Source organism: Metopolophium dirhodum, chromosome 1 (assembly GCF_019925205.1).
Source record: "Metopolophium dirhodum isolate CAU chromosome 1, ASM1992520v1, whole genome shotgun sequence".
Classification (NCBI taxonomy): Eukaryota; Metazoa; Arthropoda; class Insecta; order Hemiptera; family Aphididae; genus Metopolophium; species Metopolophium dirhodum.
The window spans coordinates 45,165,390-45,188,445 of record NC_083560.1 but is presented as its reverse complement, the minus strand read 5'-3'; the positions used below and the strand labels follow the sequence as shown (position 1 = coordinate 45,188,445).

The window sequence follows — 23,056 nt, the reverse complement described above, 5'->3', positions numbered from 1 at the left end:
CATGATGTTTTATAAAAAAATTATGAAATCAAATTTTAAAAGTAATTATTGGTGGTCAGTATTTCTTTACATATTAAATTGTATGCATGTAAGAAAATTCATTGGAAATTGTTTCAATTATTTTTTAATAAATTTAAAATATGATATGGATATCTTTGTTAGTTAAACTACAACTTTAACTCAATAGAGAGGATGATTAACAACCAAAAGTTCCTGAACCTAAAGTAAAGTTACTACTAAAAGTTCTAGCAAATAATTATTATGGTATATAATATTATATTAAAATTAAATGGTTATTAAATACCTTAATTAAAAACTGGAATTTCAGAAAGAATTTTCACAGTGTAAGTTAGCAAGTAATCCTGTGATTTTTTTGATGGTTGGGGGACATACATTTTTTCATTTACATACTATAAATTTAGAAGCACTTGCAGGTTGGGTTAACTAGTCGGTATTGCCAGCGGCGAAGACTAAAAATGCATGGAATGAAGAAATACGCATAATCTATGATACTATTGCATTCTGTTGTGTTAACCCCAAAACTATGACAATTGTGTGCTTATATATAAAACATCAAGATTAAATTATTAAGGTAATATTTTTGATGATTGATAGTCTTAAATTGTATAAACATATTAATAACATTTTTTCACTTATTAGACTTTGTTTTTTACATTTAAATCATTAAAATATACTTTAAATATAAACTCTGAAAAGAATTATTTTTTTGTAGTAGCCAATTAATTTTATTGTCAGCAGTATTGTAATATGGGGTGTGGAACAAGAAAGTTTTGCTCGCTTAAATTAGAAGTCTTGGAGAATATTTCATAAAGATTATACAGTACTTAATAAGGATAAATGTTATTGCACTGTCCAACTATATGAATAGTTTGTAATTTTAGAATAAAATTAATTTTAATGACTTTTATTTAAAAGATATTTATTGATTATAGCAATAAATTAAAACATTCAAAATTAACATAGTAGATGGTTCTTAAAAATTATAAAATTTAAAACTTTTTGGTGAAAAATGTACAATTTATTTTAGAACTGAAATTATATAGAAAATTAATTTAACTCATCTAAATATACCTAACTAAAAATAATTACCTACCAATAACCTACCTGTATTAGGTATTAGGTAATAATGAAACTCAAGTTGTTAAACTATGATTGTTATTTACTCTTGATTAAAACAATATTACCTTCTAAATTGTACACTTATATTTTAATTTTATTGTACAACTTGGATTCTGTAGTATCTTACTATTGATTTTAATTATTTATTTAATCTGGATTTTAACTCATCATCCCAAATCATAGTATCACAAGCTTTGCATATTCACCTTTTGTAAAATTTAAATGTTATATATTGTTATTGATAAATAAACATATTAGATTCTGAGCGGATCGATGAATGTATTGATTTAACAACGGTGTGTGTTTTATTTTTATTTTTTTTGTCTTTTTACACGATAATACGATACCTAAGTAATCAAAATAATGCGTCAATTTTCAACTTCACTATCTTCTTCGATGGGAAAGTGAATCTAGTTGGTGCGTTCGGGAGGTCAACATTATTATTCCCAATAATTTTCAAAAGCGTAGGGAAAAAAAAAATTAAAATTAAGGAAAAACGGAAATTTTTTCGCAAAAATGGTTTTTGACAAAATCGATTTTGAATTTTTGTGTAACTCTAAGACAAATGACTGTAGGTACATAAATTCTCACTAAATGTTTAAACTAGCATTTTCTACACACCATAAAAGTTAGTTATATATTTTGACTTGTTTAAGGACATTTACAGTTTCCAATTTTTACGGTTTTTTTCTATAAATGTCTATTTTTATTCGTTGGGTCAAAAAGCTTGGATATTGATTACAAAGTTCCTAATATATTGTTACAATGACAGTCGAAAAATATTAAAAATACATATTACATACAATTTTTTTTTTGAGGATTTAAATTTTTATATTTTGACAATGTATCAAATTTAAAATTTAAAAATTAATAAAATGTTCAAATTATATAGCTAAGGATTGAGAAACAAGGTTGCCACGTAAGTAGGTAAATAAATTCCAGGGCTTGCAAACGTTATATAATAACGTTATATTTGACAAAAATGATAGAAATTTGTAAACGTTATTATAACGAAAGCGATAATCAAAAATAATTAAATACCGCATTTAAACGAAAAATAACGCAAAATGACATATTTTAAAATCTATTTATTTAAAAGCTCTATTGGTTTCGTAGAAACATTTATTTCATGCAAACAACTTAAGAATTCATTATAATATATTCCGTATCCACTATCCGGGCCATTACCTACCTACCCGAATCAGTTATCATTTATTAAATTTAATAGGTATTAAACTATTAACACAATAACACTATTTTAAATAACGACAAACTCACAACTTGGATAACTTTTTAATTCTGTGTAACGATAAATGCAAAACTTGGATAATGTTTTAATTCTGAATAACAGCGATAAACGGGAAAATTGTGTAACGTTTTAGTTATAAATAACATAAATGGAATTTTTTTTTTCAAATGCAAGCCCTGCTTTATTCACAATATTATTATCAAATATACTTAGTATTAGCTCAGAATCGTTTTTCGTGTACAATGGTATTTTATCATTGAATTAAAATGTATCACAAATTATTACAGCGAACCACTTGTAACCTACTGTACAATGTACATCCGAGTGACATCCAGTTAACCACATTTTTCCATTTTTCACTTACTGCAGGTCCTATTGTTATATGTCTGTATTATTATTACTTTTTCAAAAAATATTTATCAAGTTTCAACTGTCAACCACAGTAAGCAAGACGTAAATTTCATATATGTCTAGTTAATGAAATTACTTAATGAAATAATATTTAAATAATTTTATTCTATTGATCTTTTAATAATGTTCACGGTAGAATACAGTTTTTTTTTTTAGGTTTTAATAACTTATGTAATATAATTTAACCTTCAGTAGGTCGTACGCGGTTCGCGGTGAATTGGTCGCGAACATTTGATCGCCGGTGAATTGGTCGTCGGTGAATTGATCGCGGGTGAATTTATCGTGAATATAATTGGTCGCTAAGATAATTGATTGTCAAATTTTCGAACAATTTTAGTTTTTTAATTATTTAATTATACTCATTACATAGTTAATATTTAATATATATTATATACACATCCAAGTTTTATGTTTATACTCAGTATCTATAGTATATTTTAACATAAGATTTTTTTTTATAAGTATTTAAAGTTAAAATTTAAAACGCAAATAATGCAATATAAAATGCACTTAAAATGGTTTTTAATTTAATTTTTATATTTATATTGCAGATAGTATAGGATATTATACATTAGTACATTAGTTTTTACATGCATAAAAATGTGTTTATTTAATAAAAAAAAATTAAATGTTGATTGAAACAAAATTAAAATATGTGAATTATCGGAACTTAATTTATTAAAAATACCGGAAAATTAACTAAAAAAGTCATCATTGTCTGTCTTAAAGAGAACAGTACGGCGTATTCGACAAAAAGAACAAGCTACTCCACCAAACCCAAAAAGTTTATTAGAATTGATCATACCAGACGATTATAGAATAACATTTGACGGAAAACCTTTTTTATTGTTCGACAGTGGTCCTGTAGAAAATAGAATTTTAATTTTCTCCACCCAAAAAAACCTACAACTTCTACAAAAATGTGAACACTGGTTTGCTGATGGCACTTTTTCTACGACACCAAATTCAATTTTTCTTCAACAGTCACTTTTCTGATAGGAAAGTGAATCTAGTTGGTACTTTGGGGGGTCAAAAGTTAATTTCCCAGTAGTTTTCAAAAAAATAGTTTTTTAACAAAAAAAAAAATGAAGGAAAAACGGGAATTTTTACGCAAATACTGTTTTTGAGGAAATCAATTTTGGTTTTTGGTGCAACTCTAAAAAAAAATGACCGTAGATACATGAAATGTTGACTGAATATATTAGCATTTTCTATACACAATAACATTTTGACTTATTTTGAGCTGTTTACGGACATTTATTAAAGTTTCCATTTTTTTTAGTTTTTTTTTCTATAAATATCAATACAATATTGTATTTGTTGGTTACAAAATCTTGAAAATTTAATAGAAGGCCTGGTATATTTTTTTGAAGGCAGATGAAAAAAATTAAAAATGTATAGTCACAATTTTTTTTATAACCATTGATAGTTCAAATATTGTCAAAAATGACGAACATTTGCATATTATTTTGAGTTAGAAATTCATAAAAAATTTTTCTTTTTAAATCTAAGATTTGAAGATACATGAAAATTGTACTGAATATTTATATTTTCATTTTAAATACACCATACAATTTTGAAAATATTTTGCCTCTTTTTGAGGTGTTTACGAACATTGTCAGTTTTCAATTTTTTTCTATAAATATCAATAAAATTTTATTTGTCGGGTAAAAAAGTGTGACCATTTAATGCACGGCTCCTGATATATTGTTACAATTGCAGTTGAAAAATATTAAAATACATAGGCACAATTTTTTTTATAAGAATTTATTGTTCAAATTGTGACAAAATTTATCAAATTTAAAATTTAATAATTATTTTGTAGTTAAAAATTTATAAAATGTTCAACTTTTATAGGTAAGGATTGAAAATTTAAAAAAAGGCTCCACGTAAATAGGTTATAAATAAATTACTTTATTCACAATAATATCATCAAATATACTTGGTAATATCATAGGCTGACTGACTGTTTTCGCTCAGAATCGTTTTTCTTAAACAATGATATTATATATCATATATATTATTATATCATTGAATTCAAATTTCACACCATCCATTACAGTGACCCACTTGTAACCTACTGTACAGCAGAGCGACATCCACTTACCCACCTTTCATAAATTTATTTTATCTTTATTAATTATCTTTATTGACGGAAAAAACAGGTTCGTTACACTAGCACCACAACCTAAACTATTTTTTTCGAATTTGGTTCCATACTTTAGTAACCGATTAGTAACCGAAAATTTGGAATTCGTAACCTAAACCAAGTACCAGGAAAACCGTTTTTTCCCAACCGGGTGCTGGTGTAAACTGTAAAGTACCAGGAAAACCGTTTTTCCCAACCGGGTGCTGGTGTAAACTGTAAAGTACCAGGAAAACCATTTTTCCTGGTACTTGGTTTAGGTTACGAATTCCAAATTTTCGGTTACGAATGGTTACTAATCGGTTACTAAAGTATGGAACCAAATTCGAAGAAAATAGTTTAGGTTGTGGTGCTAGAGTAATGTACCTGGAAAAAACTCCAGTTACAAAACAATATATATAATTTTGTAGTGACACAGATACAATAGAATTGGGTACGAATAATATAAAATTCACATTCAATTATATAACAAACATATTATGAGGTATATAATTGTACAGCCATAATTATATAGGTGTTTAGTAATTTACGTAAAACTATATTTTGTAAAGCTTGTATTTTGTTTATATTAGGCTTCTTTGCATTTCCCCAAAGTTGCATGTCGTATATGTCCACATAGGTTTAAGTAAAGATTTATAAATAATAAGTTTAGTATTGACTTGGGAATGTTTATTATAATTAATGTGACTTTTAGGTAGGCGTAACCGTAGATTTAAATTTACTCTTTTAGATTTAATATGCGGGCCCCAGGTCAACCTTTTATCTAGGATTAAACCAAGGTATTTAGAATAATATAGAGAATTTGGAATTTGAGTGCCATAAATAGGGACGTTACTGCAGGGAGCTAGTCTAAAGGTGAACGTTGTATGAATTGATTTTGAATGATTAATTTTAAATCTCCAGTTTGTGTACCACTTTTCCATAACCTTTCCAGTCAGATGACTATATCTGATGATCCATTTAAGAAGTAAAGCAATCGTTTATTTACATGATACTGGGTTGACCGGCCCTGGGCCAGAGTAAATTGAAGGGGGGCCTGGCACACTTTTATCTTAGATTGTAGTTTTGGAATTTTTGATGAATAATCATTTATACAATCATTACAATCCTTAATATCCAACTGTACATTATTATAACAAAAGACCGGATTTAATTGCGTTAAAAATATGATAAAATATTAAAATTTCATTAAAAATATGTAAAAATTGCAAAGAAAAAATATCAAAATTGCAGTATTAATAATATTATGTTAAAACCGCAATGAAAAAAATATTAAAGTTACATAATTAAATCATATAAAATATATGACTGTTAATTACTTACTTAGATAAGATGACGCACGCACGTAAACAAATTACATAATTCTTAAATAAAAAAAATTAAAAAATTAAAATATATTATTTTTCAGAATTAAAATGTATTATATTAGGTATGTATGGGCCGGGAACGAACAATAATAGTCCGCGACGCCCGGTCACCAAAATACTTCCCGCGTTATGGCTTATGCACGATACACGGCTACTATCACCAACCGACCTGTGTTTGTGTGTGTGATGCATGTATAGCGACTCAAAGGAAGTGGACGGGATCGCCGAGCAAGACCAGAGAGTGCTAGGGTGTGCGGGTGTGTGTGTGTATAATATGTATAAATATAATATGTGTATGGTTAAATTAATAATAAGAATAATATTAGGTACCTAACTCAAATAAATGAAAACTAAAATTATGACGGTAGTAAATTGCGATAATATAATAATATTGTTTAAATAATACACAGTGTAAATATAAGGCCCTTTTGGCCTAACAGATAAAATAATATAAGCCACTATTTGAGCTGTTACTCGTAAAAGTATAAATTTGGCCTACTGGCTCGACAATGCAATATAATATAATAAATACATTTTGTAAAAAACTTACAATTTGTCGGTGCACGGCTGGCCCAGCTGCTACCCTTGCCTAAATAATAAGGTTGACGCACACAAAAACAAGAGTAATCAATAATTAGGGTTACAATAAAATAATAGTGGCGATTCGCGCCGTAAAAGAATATAATAATAATACGTCCGCGGAGATCAGCACACACGGATCCGCAAACAATAGGTATAATATTTGTGGCGATTCGCGCCTATTAACAACAATCAATTATTACAAGAATAATAAAAAACAATAACGGCGATTTGCGCCTAAAAAGGGGTATAACAATATTGTAGGCTATTCGAGCCAAAAAGATATATAATAATAAAATACTGGCGATATGCGCCCGCGCAGTGGCGGCTTAAACTTTTTTTTTCTTGACTCACATTTAATATTTTTACACCAACCACCCTAAAAAATTTTTCACTGCTCTCCAAAAAGTGAATTCATAGTTTTTTAGCGGATAAGTTATGCCAGTTATAGGTATTTAAAATTGGTATACACAGTAAATATTATATAACCCTGTATCACCCCTGAACCATATAATAATTGTACTTATATTACATATCAATATATTAATTATATTCCATTCTTTACACATGCGGGTATCGGGATTAACCGCTTAACCTAGTGTTGGGTGTTACTGTACGACTTACGCTGATACACATGTAGTCCATATAGAGCTGAACATTATATTTCTAATTAAATTACCAACTTTTAAAACTTCTTCAAACTAACTTTCCCAACCACAGAACACCCACCCACCCACCCATTAATATTTCTATGAATCACATGATTCAAATATACCACGTACATTTCACCAGCCCCCCCAAATATAATTGTTGACATTTTTTTTTTTGCTAAACATTAGTGTGCCATTAGTGTGAATTTGTGTGACTATTTTCAAAATTTGTGCGATACTGGTTTTACCGTAAATTCAAAAATATATATGGGGGGCTGTAGAAATGTTCCCCAGCCCCCCCTCATAGAAAAAATTACAATTTTCAAAATTTTCTTTTGCCAAACATTAGTGCGTCATTAGTGTGAATTTGTGCGACAACAACCAGAATTCGTGCGACACCCGTTATACTCGGAAAAATCGTTTTTCCATTTTGAGCATTTGCCCAGCCCCCCCTCATGGAAAAAATTACAATTTTCAAAATTTTCTTTTGCCAAACATTAGTGCGTCATTAGTGTGAATTTGTGCGACAACAACCAGAATTCGTGCGACACCCGTTATACTCGGAAAATTTTGAGCATTTCCCCAGACCCCCCCCCCCCCCCACCATTATGGAAAAAATTACAATTTGCAAATTTTTCTTTTGCCACCATAAATTTTTGCGCTGTCTTCCAGGTAAGTCGAAATATTAAATTTTAACATTGGATCTAAATCAAAAATTTTCATATTCAGTCATCACCAATATTACTTAATGTATTCAGATATAAAATAAGACCTTTTATATATTGCATGCTTGTTTAGAAAATAATATCACATTATTGTACTTTCAGTATAATTTTAAATACGATTTTTTGAGATTTGTGTATCATGAAGATACTTATATAGATAAGTACAATCAATTATAATGTTGATGTTATAGTTTAAGGTTAAAACATTTGAGTATTTGACAAGACACTGAGTTGAACCGAATACAATTTTATTTAATGTAGGTAAATTGAAATTGAATGTAATGTTATAATATATTTTACTTCACCGATTACCAGATAGCCACTAAGCCAGCGATGAAACAATACTGCTTTGGGACGCGTATAATATGTAGCGTGTCAACGAGGTCCGTTTCGCCAGCACTGCCACTTTCGAATCATAATACCAAACCTTAATAGTATTATGTACTTTTTTTTGTACAATTTTGTACAACCAAAATTAAATTTTGTACATCCCCCCAAACACGACCAAAACCGTTTTTTATATGCGCATACTATTATGTACTATACTTGTGTACATTTTAATTGAATGACAAAACAGTTTTTCCATTTTTCAAATCAATTACCTGTATTTTCCTTTATTCCCTATGCCCATACTATTATGTACTATACTTGTGTATATTTTAATTGAATGATGATACAAATATAAAATACATAAAACGTAGGTAGTATACTATTTTATTCCTCTTTTACGTAATACTTAATATACCTTCCATTCTAATTTATTATTTATACACATTTTATCATACCTTTTTTTATCCAATAGATAATGATAAATACTTAATATACTTGCTTACAGTCTCTCTTCCGTGTTTGAAATTATGTCATTGATATTTGATATTAAACCATTTAATTTATTGACGTGAATGATGTGATTATATTTTTAATACCAAAAGTCCGAAATGTAAATTTATCATTTTCTTTATAAATCTATATCAAATATTTTGGTAAGAATAAAAGTATGTTTATAATATTAATATTTTTAATTATTAAATAATCAAATTTAAAAATGAAATATTACAGGACAAAAACAGTAAGTATTACATATTTTAAGATTGTTTAAAGGACAATACAACTGATAATAATTTTTTTTTATATATTTTTATAAAATATAATTAAAATCGATAATTATTTTATTACCATAACAAATACCTAGAATATAATCTAACTAAGGTAATGATACAACTAAAATTTTAGCATAATATAATAGTAGAAATGTTCCCCAGCCCCCCATATATATTTTTGAATTTACGGTTAAACCAGTATCGCACAAATTTTGAAAATAGTCACACAAATTCACACTAATGGCACACTAATGTTTAGCAAAAAAAAAATGTCAAAAATTATATTTGGGGGGGCTGGTGAAATGTACGTAAATATACCTCCTTCGAGCCGCCACTGCGCCCGCGTACAATTAATAAGACGTATATATCGCGTTGACTGTGTGCAACGAACTAGTTGTATCGGTGGCCGTGATAATTACCCTTGTTCCCGCTAGACGGCGGCGGCTGGTATCGAGTAGCGCCTAATATTATAAATTTGTAACTCACAGTCACAATACACAGCTGACACAATTAAACAGAAATAAAATAATACAAATATAAACATAAAGATGTGTTGTGTGTGTGTGTCGGCCAGCCGGTCGGTCGGCCGTGCCATATCATCATTGCCTATTCGACGACAACAAGGTATTTACATTTTTTATAGATTGTGTAGCTGTAAAATGTTTCGCCTGCAGTCACTTAAAATATGTGTATGCAATTAAAAAGTACGTTCAACGTCTATACTTGATGTCGGTGCATATTTAAAATAATTTTAAAATGTTGGCATTATATCTAAATTAACATTTTGATTTCCGGATACACGTCAAAATATCGCGGCAATATTGTCGCGGTAAAAATATCGCGATTTTGGAACCTAGGTGGAGCACATTATTCGATTTTTCGAATTCGTTGAACAGTACGCTTTAATTGATTTAAACTCGGTAGTTTTGTGTAATCTATAATATTATGTAAATTATTGTCTAGTAAAATAAAAATATAAAATCATGGTTATAAAAATGTGTAATGAAATTTACTTCAGATGTTATAGTCCCCACAACACAGTGAGTATTGTTAGTTGCGTATTTTTTGCAGTTTCTTTTAGTTTTTGCTTCAATTTTGCCTATGTCGGGAACGTGATTATTATGATCGGCTGTACAAAGAACAACTTCACCAAATGAATGGTCACCCACGGCATTTTTTTGTGGTATATTCCAAACACCTCCAAATGATTGTATCTGTTGTTTCACGTTCTTTTTGGTATAAGAAATATTTATATTTTAGTATTATTCCACCTTTTTGGTTGGTAATAATATACTCCATGGTTCTATTACCAAACGGATACTGACGTGTACGAGCGTTCGTACACGAAACAAACAATTAATTTTGTTATCTTGCGATAATAATGACGCGCGAGATTATTGATGTGCTATGAAATGAACCGCGACTTTATTTCCGCGGTATTATTACCATATTGCCGCGATAATTTGACGGGACACCTTGATTTCCTGCTATACCTAACTTGAGAGTTAGTTTTCATAGTTATATATCTTTCATTTTTTTTCTATAAGGCATATTTAAATTTTAATCTTTTACTTGAAAAATATTTTCAAAATATTTTCAATTTCACAAAATATCTTTAAACCATTATATGTATAATTGCAGGCTATTTGATTTTTCAAAACTTGTGAGTTGTAGGATAACTTGATAAATACAATTTAAAAATGCTAAACTTATTAATAATTAGTAATTTAAACACGTGAAAATCACTCAACAAATCTACAAAAATAGCAAAATCGTTGAAAATGGCAACAAGTTTTAATATAAAAATGAAATAGAATGATTGTAATATTAGTCCGATTCGTGTATACATATTTAATCAGATTTGGTTTACCTTATGTCAGTTATATCAATAAAAAGTTGAAATATCTATTAAATCCCGTTCATTAATAATAACTTATAAATAATTTTCAGATTCTTCAGGTTACATATTAATATATTGTTATCATGTACACAAGAATTTTATAATGTTTAAAGCTAATAAAGCTGTTAAATATCATTAAGATTGTTAGTAAGTAGTATAGTAAGTTATATTGTAATATTATATCGATACACCTATAGTAGTATTAAATAGTTAGGTATACGAAAGTAAAATATTAATTCAATATTATTGTAATTATAATTATAATTATAACATATTAAATATAAAAATTGAACCGGGTAGATCGCATACTATTTTAGAAACGTACAGTATAGATGAGTATAGAGTAAAGACCACACCAGTAGTCAGTACTGACCCAATTATTTTTTTACATATAATATACAAGTAGGTAGGACAAGTGACGGGCAAGGAAGATTATATCATGACTCAAGAGTTGCCTATATGTTACTCCTTATGTTTAAACAATCCCGAAAAAAAACATATTTCCTGAATTTCAGTTTCCTATTAATATCTTTCCAGTAAATACTTTCCAGAATTATATTTTCCTATGTAATATCGTTCCAGTTCAATACTTTCTTAAGAAATATTTTACCAAAAAAATGTTTCCTGAACTTAATTTCCCCACGTACCTAAGAGATCCTTCCAGCGAATGATTTCTTGAAATTTATTTTCCTGAATAATATTTTCCCCAAAATATATTCCCGGAATATCAGTTTCCTGTGTAATAATTTTCCTGCTGATACTTTACTGTATATTATTGTTCCTCAGGGCCGCAACTACGGGGGGGGGGGGGGGGGGGGGGTAAGGGGTTCAAACCCCCCCTTTAGAAAAATAGAAAATTTAAAAATTTCTAGTTTATTCCAAAATTTAAAAAAAAATTTTTAAACCATTTTTTTTTTAACTGAATAAATAATAAATACTTTATATATCTATATAATGATCGATTTATGTATGTATATATTTATAGTATAGAGCTCAAGGTGGCAAGGTGTATGATAGCGTAAACGTATCTTCTCGTCGAATTACGGAGCCTTATAATATAATTATAATACATATTATACTGACATATTGTAAATTACTGCAGTATGTTTGACCGGTTACTACAACAGCTACTCTATAGGCAAGGCCAGTCCATTAATAAAACGATCTATGATTTTCCCGGTTAAACTGATATCACTGATATAACAGTCACAATTTTGTATTATGTGTTACACACTTACACACTATACGTCTATACAGTGTAATATTTAATATTGTGTTGCCACTTGTGAGACGTTTTTACTTTTACTGTGAATTTTGATGTGTAACTGAATTTTCAATTTTAATACCTTCATTTATTATTTGTAATTTATTTTGTTTTAAAATATGGATCGCTACTTAAATAAAAAAAAGACCAACGAGATGGTGAGTATTTTTTTTTTATATTAGGGTACTTAATTCATGTAAATGCATGGAAATATTAATTAAACCTTGTATTTAATGTTTATAAAGTATAAACAATACTCAAAATATTCATATAGTTTATAATATTCTAGAGTCCTGAACCAGTAAATACAGACATAAGTCAAACTAGTACTAGTAGTACTAGTTCGAAGAATACTGCTATATCCGAACAAAATGTAAGATTTCTATTTTATTTTACTTCATTTTATAATAATTAAAACTATTATTATAACTATTTTAGTAATTATATTACTATTATTTTAATAAGCCTACTAGCTTATTAGTTTACTTTCTTAGCTTGCCAATGCATGTTGCCTAATATTTAAGCTTTTTTAAAGGTTATTGATCCTCGGAATAATGATATTGGGTTGTTTGTAAATGCTAATGGTAGTTTGACTGATGAGCAAAAGCACCTAGTAAGTTATAAAAGTTATTAATGATAGTAATATTTTGTTATTTATTATTATATTAGTATATTACATAATGCATTATTAAGTATTAACTATTTTCTCAATTTAATAAATTAGTATCTTGTAATAATCTTTAATAGATTATTGTAAAACCATGGATTCCTCCTTCTACATATGCATTTCCAATATTAGACCAAAATAAAAAAAGGAAACTTAAGTTTCAACATCAATGGTTTAATAGTTATAACTGGTTGGTTTATTCTGAGCTGAAAAATGGGGCATTTTGCAAGTTTTGCTTGGTATTTGCAACGACTGGTGGTGTTGGCCAACAACAATTAGGGGCTTTAACAAATAAAGCTTTTACAAATTGGAAAAATGCAAAAGAAGTTAGTTTACAATAATACTTTAAGTTACCTGTTTTATTTTCAAAACATGTCATTTGGAAATATTACAGAAATTTAATGAACATGCAAGCTTCGATTACCATAATCTGTCAGTTACAAAAGCAGAAGGTTTTTTGAGTATTTATTCAAACAAAACACCATCAATTATAACTGCTTTAGATAATGACAGGTTAGATAGTTGGAATAATTTTAGTGTAACTATAATTTTGCTTAAAAGTATTATTTGTACATCATATATTATTTACTTTTAAATAATATGTTTTTATAATTGTATCTTAACATAATTGTTTAGAGTAAAATTAATAAAACAAAATAGAGACAAATTGATACCAATCATTGAATGCATTTTACTATGTGGTTATCAAGAAATTCCTTTAAGAGGCAGTTTTGATTTTGGTCCAATAAATTTTAAAAGTAAGTTTATGATTTTATCAAAATAAAATAAAACAATAATTAAAATTTTCTGTTTTGATTTAGATTCAACTCACAATGAAGGTAATTTTCGGGCCATTTTAAAATATAAAGCAAAAGACTGTGAGTTTTTAAAGTCCCATCTTGAATCGGATACAAAAAGCAAATATTTGAGCCCTCAAATTCAAAATGAGATTATCACTATTTGTGGAGATATTTTAATTAAAAAATTAGTTGACAAAGTTAATGAATCTAAATGTTTTTTGGCCATGGCTGATGAAACCACAGATGTGTTGGTGTCAGAACAGCTGACAATATGTGTGCGCTATTTAAGTGGTACTGGTTCAAACATTGAAATCAATGAAGATTTCTTAAAGTTTTATGAAATCAGCAGTTTGACTGGAAAAGATTTGGCGTCATCAATCCTCAATGGTAAACATTATAATGATTATTACTCAAATATGTATATGTATATAATATGTATAATATTAATTTCATTTATCATAATATTGTACAAATAATTAATTTTTTAGGACTAAATTCATGTGGGCTTGATTGCCTTGATTGTGACTTTTTGTACGGCCAAGGATATGACGGTGCAGCAAATATGGCTGGTCAATTTAAAGGCGCTCAAACAATTATACGATCTAAACATCCAAAAGCCTTGTATGTCCATTGTGCTGCGCATTCTTTAAATTTAGCCGTTTCGTCTGCATGCAATATGCAGTCTATGAGGAACTGCCTTGGAATAATTGAAAAATATTATTGTTTTTTTAATTTTCCTAAACGAAACAATGAACTTTTAGAAGTTATTAATAATGATGATTGGGAACCAAAAGTGAAAACTTTAAAACGTCTGTGTATGACAAGATGGGTACAACGTTATGACGCTATCAATGATTTCATTGAGCTATTTCCATGTGTAACAACTGCACATAGTAACATATCAGAATGGAATGACAGTTCAAGTACTGATACAAATATGATGTTAAAAGCAATAGATTTACAATTTCTTGTGTCTCTTCAAGTTATTAAAGTATGAATGTCTACCTTTATTTATAAAGTTTTAGTAACATAAATCATAATTATTGCACTTTGATTTTTGTTTTTACTTTTGTTGGATAGGTATTATTTTCATTTGCGCTACCATTGTGTAAGCAGCTTCAGAGAAAAAACATTGACTTAAAAGAAATGGTCAATTTGCCAAGTACTAGTATGACTGTTCTTGAAAATCTAAGAAAAAATGTTGAAAATGAATTCAAAAAAATGTTCAAAGAAGCTCAAGTAAATGCTAGATATTTATTTTAAATTTTAATTCTTTACTTTCCCTTGAATATTATTATTTTTGTTATTATACGTGTTATTGGAGAATGGCTGAAATAATGGGAATAGAAATATCTACTAAACGCATTATAAACCGTCAAAAAAACAGGTCAAACTATTTGTCATCAAATAACAGCCTTAGTCCTAAAGACTATTACCACGTATCAATTTGTATTCCCTTCATTGAATCATTCATATCACAAATTAATGAAAGATTCTTGGCCCACCAAAATATTTTTAAAGGTAAATTTTAATAGTGATAACCGATAGGTGGAACTGAACAGTTCGACCCATAACTATTATTTAACAATTTATAAACTATTTCAAATATTAAATACTTACCTATGGATTTTAATTCTTAACAACTAAAATTACATTTCAGGGTTTCAATGTTTGTTTGATGACACTAATTCAACAGATATAAAAGACTGAATCTCTAGTTTCTTTCTATATTCCTGAAGTCGATACTGTCACAGCTAACTGTGAGCTTCAAATTTGGAGACAAAAACTTAAAGGGCTAGTGACAAATAGAAATGAAATGCTACCTTCTAATGCATTGGATGCCATCAGGTGTTGTGACCCAATCATATTCCCTAATATATTTATGTTATTAAAAATTTTGTTCTGTCTACCTGTTTCTACTTCAACACCAGAAAGGTCTTTTTCTGGCTTAAAAAGAATAAAAACCTACCTCAGAAACAGTATGAAAGAGGTATGTATTATGTATAAACAATAAATTCTAATTAACCTGATTATTTTGATTTCATTTTATTGAATTGTTTGTCAAACAGGATCGTCTCAATGGTTTAGTGTTACTGAGTTATTATAGGAATGTTGTTATCACGCCAGATGAAGTATTAAATGAAATGGCAAAGAAGCCGAGAAAAATTGACTTAGTGTTATAATGAAAATATAATGTTTTATTCTCACTATTTTGATGTTTTACTCAATGTAATTTCCTATAGTAACATCCTCTATAACATTTCTATCTATGGAACTGAACCCTCCCCATAGAAAATTCTTAGCTACGGCCCTGTTGTTCCTGTTAAATATATTCCAGGCTTTTACTTTCCCGATTTATGCGGCCCCCCGGCCCCCATTCAATACTATACACGGAAAAAACAAAACAGTTGTTTGTGCTATAAAAATAGAAGGATTGACTGTACATTATAATTGCTATAGGGATAGCTATAAGATTAATCAAATCTACTAAAATATTATAGTCATGTTATTATAGTTATTACTTATTCGAACTGAAATATGCTATTTTAACTATATTTTTTAGTTAATTCAAACATTAAAAACTCCATTAACTATAAAATATAATAAACCTTACCATAACTAATAACCAGGGCTCGTAAGTTCATGCATCTGCATGTTTTTTTTGCTACACAGGAAAACATGCTAACTGAGATACAAATCCGTTTCATAACAATAGTAATAATAATATGAAGTTTGATAGTGCATGTTTTTGCATGTTTTGGGTGTTAAGGCATATTTGGCATATATTTGATTTTTTACAGTCGTTAGTGCATATTATTTTATATAAATATTTTTTAGACAAATAGTTGAAAAGTTTCTTGTTTTTATTTACTTTCCCGTTAACAAAATTATAGTGTTTTGATTTATTTTTTTTCAGTGTGTGTGTGACTACCTAGTGTCCTAGTACATACCTATTTAGATTTTATGTGTTTTACGTAGTACCACGGAAACAATGTAATCGCTACCACTATCATCCTCCACCGAACAAAGTTCGTCGTCAAAACGAACCTGTACACGCGTGCAGCTTTTCACCAACCAGCATTTATAATTTTGCCCATTGGTACAGTAATAACAGTATAGTTTTCTTGCACTCGCCGATGAGTTTACTCATATCAGTCGTATACTCGTATGAGTTCGTCCGATCAATTTCTTGTTTTAGTGTTTTCGTGTGAGGCATATGTACCGTAGACAGTATTATTGATATTTTATTAATTTAAACAATGCCGAAAGAAAAACAAACAGTTGCGGGCCGTTTGCAAAATTTTGTGGCGAAATTAGTAATTTTATAAATTCATGGATTTATTCTTATTATTTTAAATTTTGCTCATGATTTTTTTACACTATGCATATTTTGAGTGCGTAATTTAAAAATGTTAGGGCATATAAATGCATATTTTTGAACTTTTAAGTGCATGTTTTAATGCATATTTTGATAATTTTTTGTGCATAAATACATGCTTATTTAGGCATTTTTTAGTGCATGAAGTTACGAGCCCTGCTAATAACTATATTTATATAGTAATAATAAGTAAATCATTTTAGTTATTTTACCTATTAAATAGTTATATACTTATATTTACTATAATTTGTTTAACTATAGTATTATATAATTTTTTTTCCGTGAATATTATCGTATAATATATTATTTTTATTGCTATTAATTATTGTTATAGTTATTAATTTTACTATAGTTAAATATTAATACACTATAAATTATAATAAGGTATAATTGTATAAATGGGTTGTACCAGTTGCGTATGACAGGATTTCTAAATAAAATTTCGGTAATAAAAATCTTCTGCAAATTAAATTTGTATTGGTTTCATTATAAAAAAAAAAAAAATAGAGATAATTCGTTCACCTACTTGTTATAATATGACCACATATTATAATACTAAATAACTTCTTCTGAAATGAATAAAATATTTAACAACTTTTTATTTATAATAATTTATTGACAACAACTTAATAAATATAAGGTAAATATTTTTTATATTATGTATTATTATGTCCAATCTACAACTTTTCTACATGGGAATACCGAGTACCTACCTATAGTACCTATAGCTGACGATTGTCACAGATATGTACAATAATATTATACATTTATTATATTATATATCATATTAGTTATTTTACCTATTAAATAGATATATTTACAATAATTTGTTTAACTATAATATTATAGTAATTTTTTTTCCGTGTACTTTCAAATATATCGATAAAAATTAATATACATTTGTTAAATGACTTCGATTCAACAGGTTACTTTCACATGGGGATGTAGCTCAGTGGTAGAGCGTTCGCTTTGCATGTGAAAGGCCCCGGGTTCGATCCCCGGCATCTCCAAGAAATTTTTTATTAATTTTCTTAGTGATTAATTATAATATATTATTACTAATAATAAAAATTAATAGCTATATTTCGTAATATTTATTTAGTAAATTGATAGTTATTATTATATATATATTTATTATATAGTTATAATATAGTACAATACTAAATACGAATAATTTTAATTAAATTAAAGATTCTGTAAAGTCAGGAGCTGGCGAAGAGGATATACGCTCCATATTTATTTTATTCTAATGAAATTGATTTTCTCAGAGACCAGGAAATGCCGAGAGATACAATAAGCAATATGGATGATTTATAGGTAGGTAATATATTCATAATAATAATACTATCAAATATATTTTTATTTAATACAAAAGATAGGTTAACTCCTCATTTGTAATTAATATTTATTACAAACTAATGACTTTATTTAAAATAAAATATTTTAATTTAATACACTTAAAATGTACGGACTTGGATAAAATGTAATATTACATATTTAGTTATTTAATTTATACTTTTTCTTTCAGTTTTCATATCTGAAATATTTTACACAACAAATAATTTAATTTAATTAAGTACATGAAAATAAACTGTTTCAAAATAATAATAGGTACCTAACGAAAAATTAAAATTAAAAAAAACTGTTGAATTTACAAAAACATTGTACATAATTTTACCTTTGAAATATCATTAAGTCGTGAAAATAAATAAAATAATAACCTAAAATAATAAAATAATAATTTTTTTTTATTTAATACTACACACAATAAAAAGTATATAGTACTATTATACTCCATCCAAATTTGTATATACTTGTACAATCAATAATCATCACAATTTACACCATTCTATTTTGTCATTATTAAAATATTCTTCAAAATCTTGCCGCACATTTTTTGCTTCAGTTGAACTTTGTCTATTTTACCCTCTTTGAAGATCTAAAAAATTGTTTTGATCTGATCTCAATCCTACTGTAAGTGTCCCAAGTTCATTATCTTCGACATCTATGTCCGAATTTAATATATATGTCATGGTATTACGTTTCCTCAGATAGTTGTGAAGTACGCAACACGCCATTACTGCCACCTTGTCTATGTTTTCAATTTTTAAATTAATCGAGGTATGGAATATTCTAAATCGATTCGCTTAAATGCCAAATACGTTTTTAACTGTTCGGCGAGCCCTCGACAGACGATAATTGATAATTGGACGTTCTAGTGTAAGTTCTCGCTGATTGTATGGCTTTAAAAAATCTGGTCTTAAAGAAAATGCCTCGTCACCAAGAAAAACATAGTTTAATTTTTTATTACTATAAAAAAAGTTTATATTTAAAATTGTATATGAAATAGTATTTGTATTTGTAGTACCTGCTGGCTCTATATCAAGTATTTAAATATTTTTTAATATTATACCTAATCTTTTATTATTATTTATAGTGATATAACTAAATAGCTACATAGGTATTAACTTTTAATTATGTATCTTAACATTTAAGTAAGTGTCTTTAAGGGCTGCAGAATAAAGTGCGTCACATGTTCTAGGAATAATTTTACTGAATGCTGGTTTTGATATTATAGTTGAATACTGTAAATCGGTATAGCTTCGGCTAGTTGCTAAAAACCTTAAAGTTGCTGTAAGTCTTTCACGAGGGCTTATGCATTTTCTCATAACTGTATTTTGTTTTTGAATGGTATTGGAAACCAATGACAGTAGTGAACTGTATGTCTCTTCGTCCATACGAAGATAGTTCCTGAAGTCATCTGGTTCTCCAGATAATTCACCAATTAAATTTACGTGCGAAAATTGTTGTCTTTTCAAAAACCAATTCTTCGACCACTTCTTTTCATTTATTTTTTGAAGTATTAATTGTTTTTTTTTAATCACACACACTGCGAGAATAGAGAGCTCCTGTTCGGTAATTGACGACATTTTTGCTACAGTGTCAAATTAGAATTGAACAAAAATGTGTATCAATAACTGAACGTCTAAACCTAAATAATTTACTCAGTTCATTTGCACAAACTGACTGCTCAAAAATACCTCAAATTAGTTTGCGCAACTGCAGTTCAACTGAACGTGTAAACCCACCTTAAGAATATTATATATTATTACTATAATATATTAATATTGTATTTATATCTATAGGAACTCGGTATGCCAGATACGAGCTTAGCTCAGTTGGTATACGTATAAACTCGTAATATTATTATTGTTATTAATGTATTATAATTGAATTATGCTGAAATAAATAAATAAATGTATAATATTATTGTACATATCTGGGACATAATAATACATAATATAAAAAATATTTACCTTATATTTATTAAGTTGTCGTCAATAAATTATTATAAATAAAAAGTTGTTAAATATTTTATTCATTTCAGAAGAATTTATTTAGTATTATATGTGGTCATATTATAACAAGTAGGTGAACGAATTATCTCTATTTTTATTTTTTTATAATGAAACCAATACAAATTTAATTTGCAGAAGATTTTTTGCCGAAATTTTATTTAGAAATCCTGTCATACGCCACTGGTACAACCCATTTATACAATTATATACCTTATTATAATTTATAGTGTATTAATATTTAACTATAGTAAAATTAATAACTATAACAATAATTAATAGCAATAAAAATAATATATTATACGATAATATACACGGAAAAAAATTACTATAATACTATAGTTAAACAAATTATAGTAAATATAACTATTTAATAGGTAAAATAACTAAAATGATTTACTTATTATTATTATATAAATATAGTTATTAGTTATGGTAAGGTTTACTATATCTTATAGTTAATGGAGTTTTTAATGTTTGAATTAACTAAAAAATATAGTTAAAATAGCATATCGTCGTTGACACGAAAAAACCTCCTATGTGCCAAATTTTCGATTTTGAGATATAGGTATCCCTGGATTCAGAAAAAATAGGCGGTCATTTTGATAAAAACTCCTATGTGCTATCTCCATCGTAGAATTAATGAAAAATAATATACAATTCCTCCTATGTGTTACCAACCATAAATCGTTTATGAAATACCTCCTATGTGATTAAAAATTTGGTCAAAATTACATTGGAGATATTGGCATGCAGAGTAGATGTAGTGTCGTGTATGAAATATGCACATGGGAGATTTTTCCATGTTCATAAATGATAATAACAATTTAATATATTAATATTAATATTAATAATATTATAAATATAAATTTTAAAGTTATTTTGTTTTATTATGTTAAGTATTTTATACAATTATAATTTATTAATAAATATTTATTTCTTAGATAACACAACTTAGTTTTTTTTTTTATAAAATCGTTCAAAATAAGTCTTATTATTATTTCTCTGGCACCAACTATTATTCAAATAACCTCCTATGTACTGTTTCGCAAAAAAGATTGATTAACATAACCTCCTATGTACTGTTTGGCAAAAAATATTAATTAATATAACCTACTATGTGATGAAATATTGACAATTTGTAGGTACAATAAATACATATTATTAAGTTTTTTACTTCAATTTTTTTCAGAATAAAAATGTATATTTTAATACGTTTTTTAAATGTATTTTCATTAATCATTGATGATTTGTGATTTTTTAAAACGTTTTTCGTCTCTCCTGAAAAATTAGGTTTAAGCACATGGGAGATTTGTTCGTGTCAACGACGATATTTCAGTTCGAATAACTATAATAATAACATGACTATAATATTTTAGTAAATCAGGTTAATCTTATAGCTATCCCTGCTATAGCAATTATAATGTACAGTCAATCTTACTATTTTTGTAGTACAAAAAACTGTTAGGTTTTTTCCATGTACAGTGTTTCCCAGAAGGATGATCATCAGTATCTCCGTGGAAAATCAATATATTTAAATGCAGTTTTTTTTTACAGTTATAAGTATGGAAATTCTGATAGTATAATATTCAATTTTTTTTTTTAAATGCCAAAAATTATCAAAAAAATTTTTTAGGCAAAAAGTTATTTAAATTTCCAACTTCACGCAGCCTCCCCTATATGAAGCTAGCGGTTTCAAGTAAATACCATTATTTTGCAAATAATTTACAAACATTTGCAAATTGGTTTTTAGAATTTGCAAATAAATTCCCTAACCGGTATAAGAAAAATAAGACAAGGGGAGCCAACTTCACGTAGCCCCTCCTTTTAAGCTACGAATTTCAAAATGATACCAACACATATTATACCGACATTTTGCAAATAATTTTAATTGTATTAGCATAATTTCATTTTTATGTTTATTTTTTAATTCTTTTTTATTTACTTTATATTAGTAGGAGCAAAATATGGGTTATGGAATTATAAGCTCATGAATGCTATATTTGATAAGAATTCTTTATTCAATAAAACAAAATCTTGATTGAATAAGAAAATTCTAAATTAAATATAATAAAACGAAACCAAGTAGAAATAAAAAAGTTTGTTTTATAAAAAATCTATATTTAATAAAAAAAAATTTTACTTAACATTTATAAATACACATGCATTTTTGAAAATTTAAATGTGTGTAAAAAGTATAATAATATACTTTCAAGTAAGTTCCTACCCATATTTTTAAATTATAAAAGAAAATCTAAAATCGTAATTCTAGCATAAGGTTAAAATATTTTTGGTTTACTGTTCTCTACACGAATTACAATTT

The 23,056-nt window shown here is 27.5% G+C and overlaps 2 protein-coding genes and 1 non-coding gene across 3 annotated transcripts; all 3 read left to right on the top strand.

The window, feature by feature from the left end:
- Positions 1-10,350: 10,350 nt before the first annotated feature.
- LOC132939426 (zinc finger MYM-type protein 1-like) lies at positions 10,351-15,261 on the top strand. The gene is made up of 9 exons (XM_061006587.1): positions 10,351-10,407; positions 12,821-12,904; positions 13,067-13,144; positions 13,405-13,524; positions 13,593-13,711; positions 13,835-13,956; positions 14,020-14,385; positions 14,487-14,989; positions 15,079-15,261. Exons 1-9 carry the CDS (start codon positions 10,351-10,353, stop codon positions 15,259-15,261), a joined length of 1,632 nt encoding a protein of 543 aa, XP_060862570.1.
- A 529-nt stretch (positions 15,262-15,790) lies between these two features.
- Positions 15,791-16,181, top strand: LOC132933818 (52 kDa repressor of the inhibitor of the protein kinase-like). Its single transcript, XM_061000094.1, has 2 exons — positions 15,791-15,988; positions 16,068-16,181. The coding sequence occupies exons 1-2, from the start codon at positions 15,815-15,817 to the stop codon at positions 16,179-16,181; spliced, it is 288 nt and encodes a 95-aa protein (XP_060856077.1). The 5' UTR covers positions 15,791-15,814.
- Positions 16,182-18,315: 2,134 nt separating this feature from the next.
- On the top strand, positions 18,316-18,387 carry Trnaa-ugc (transfer RNA alanine (anticodon UGC)). The gene has a single exon. It is a non-coding gene; the product is annotated as a tRNA-Ala (tRNA).
- Positions 18,388-23,056: the final 4,669 nt, after the last annotated feature.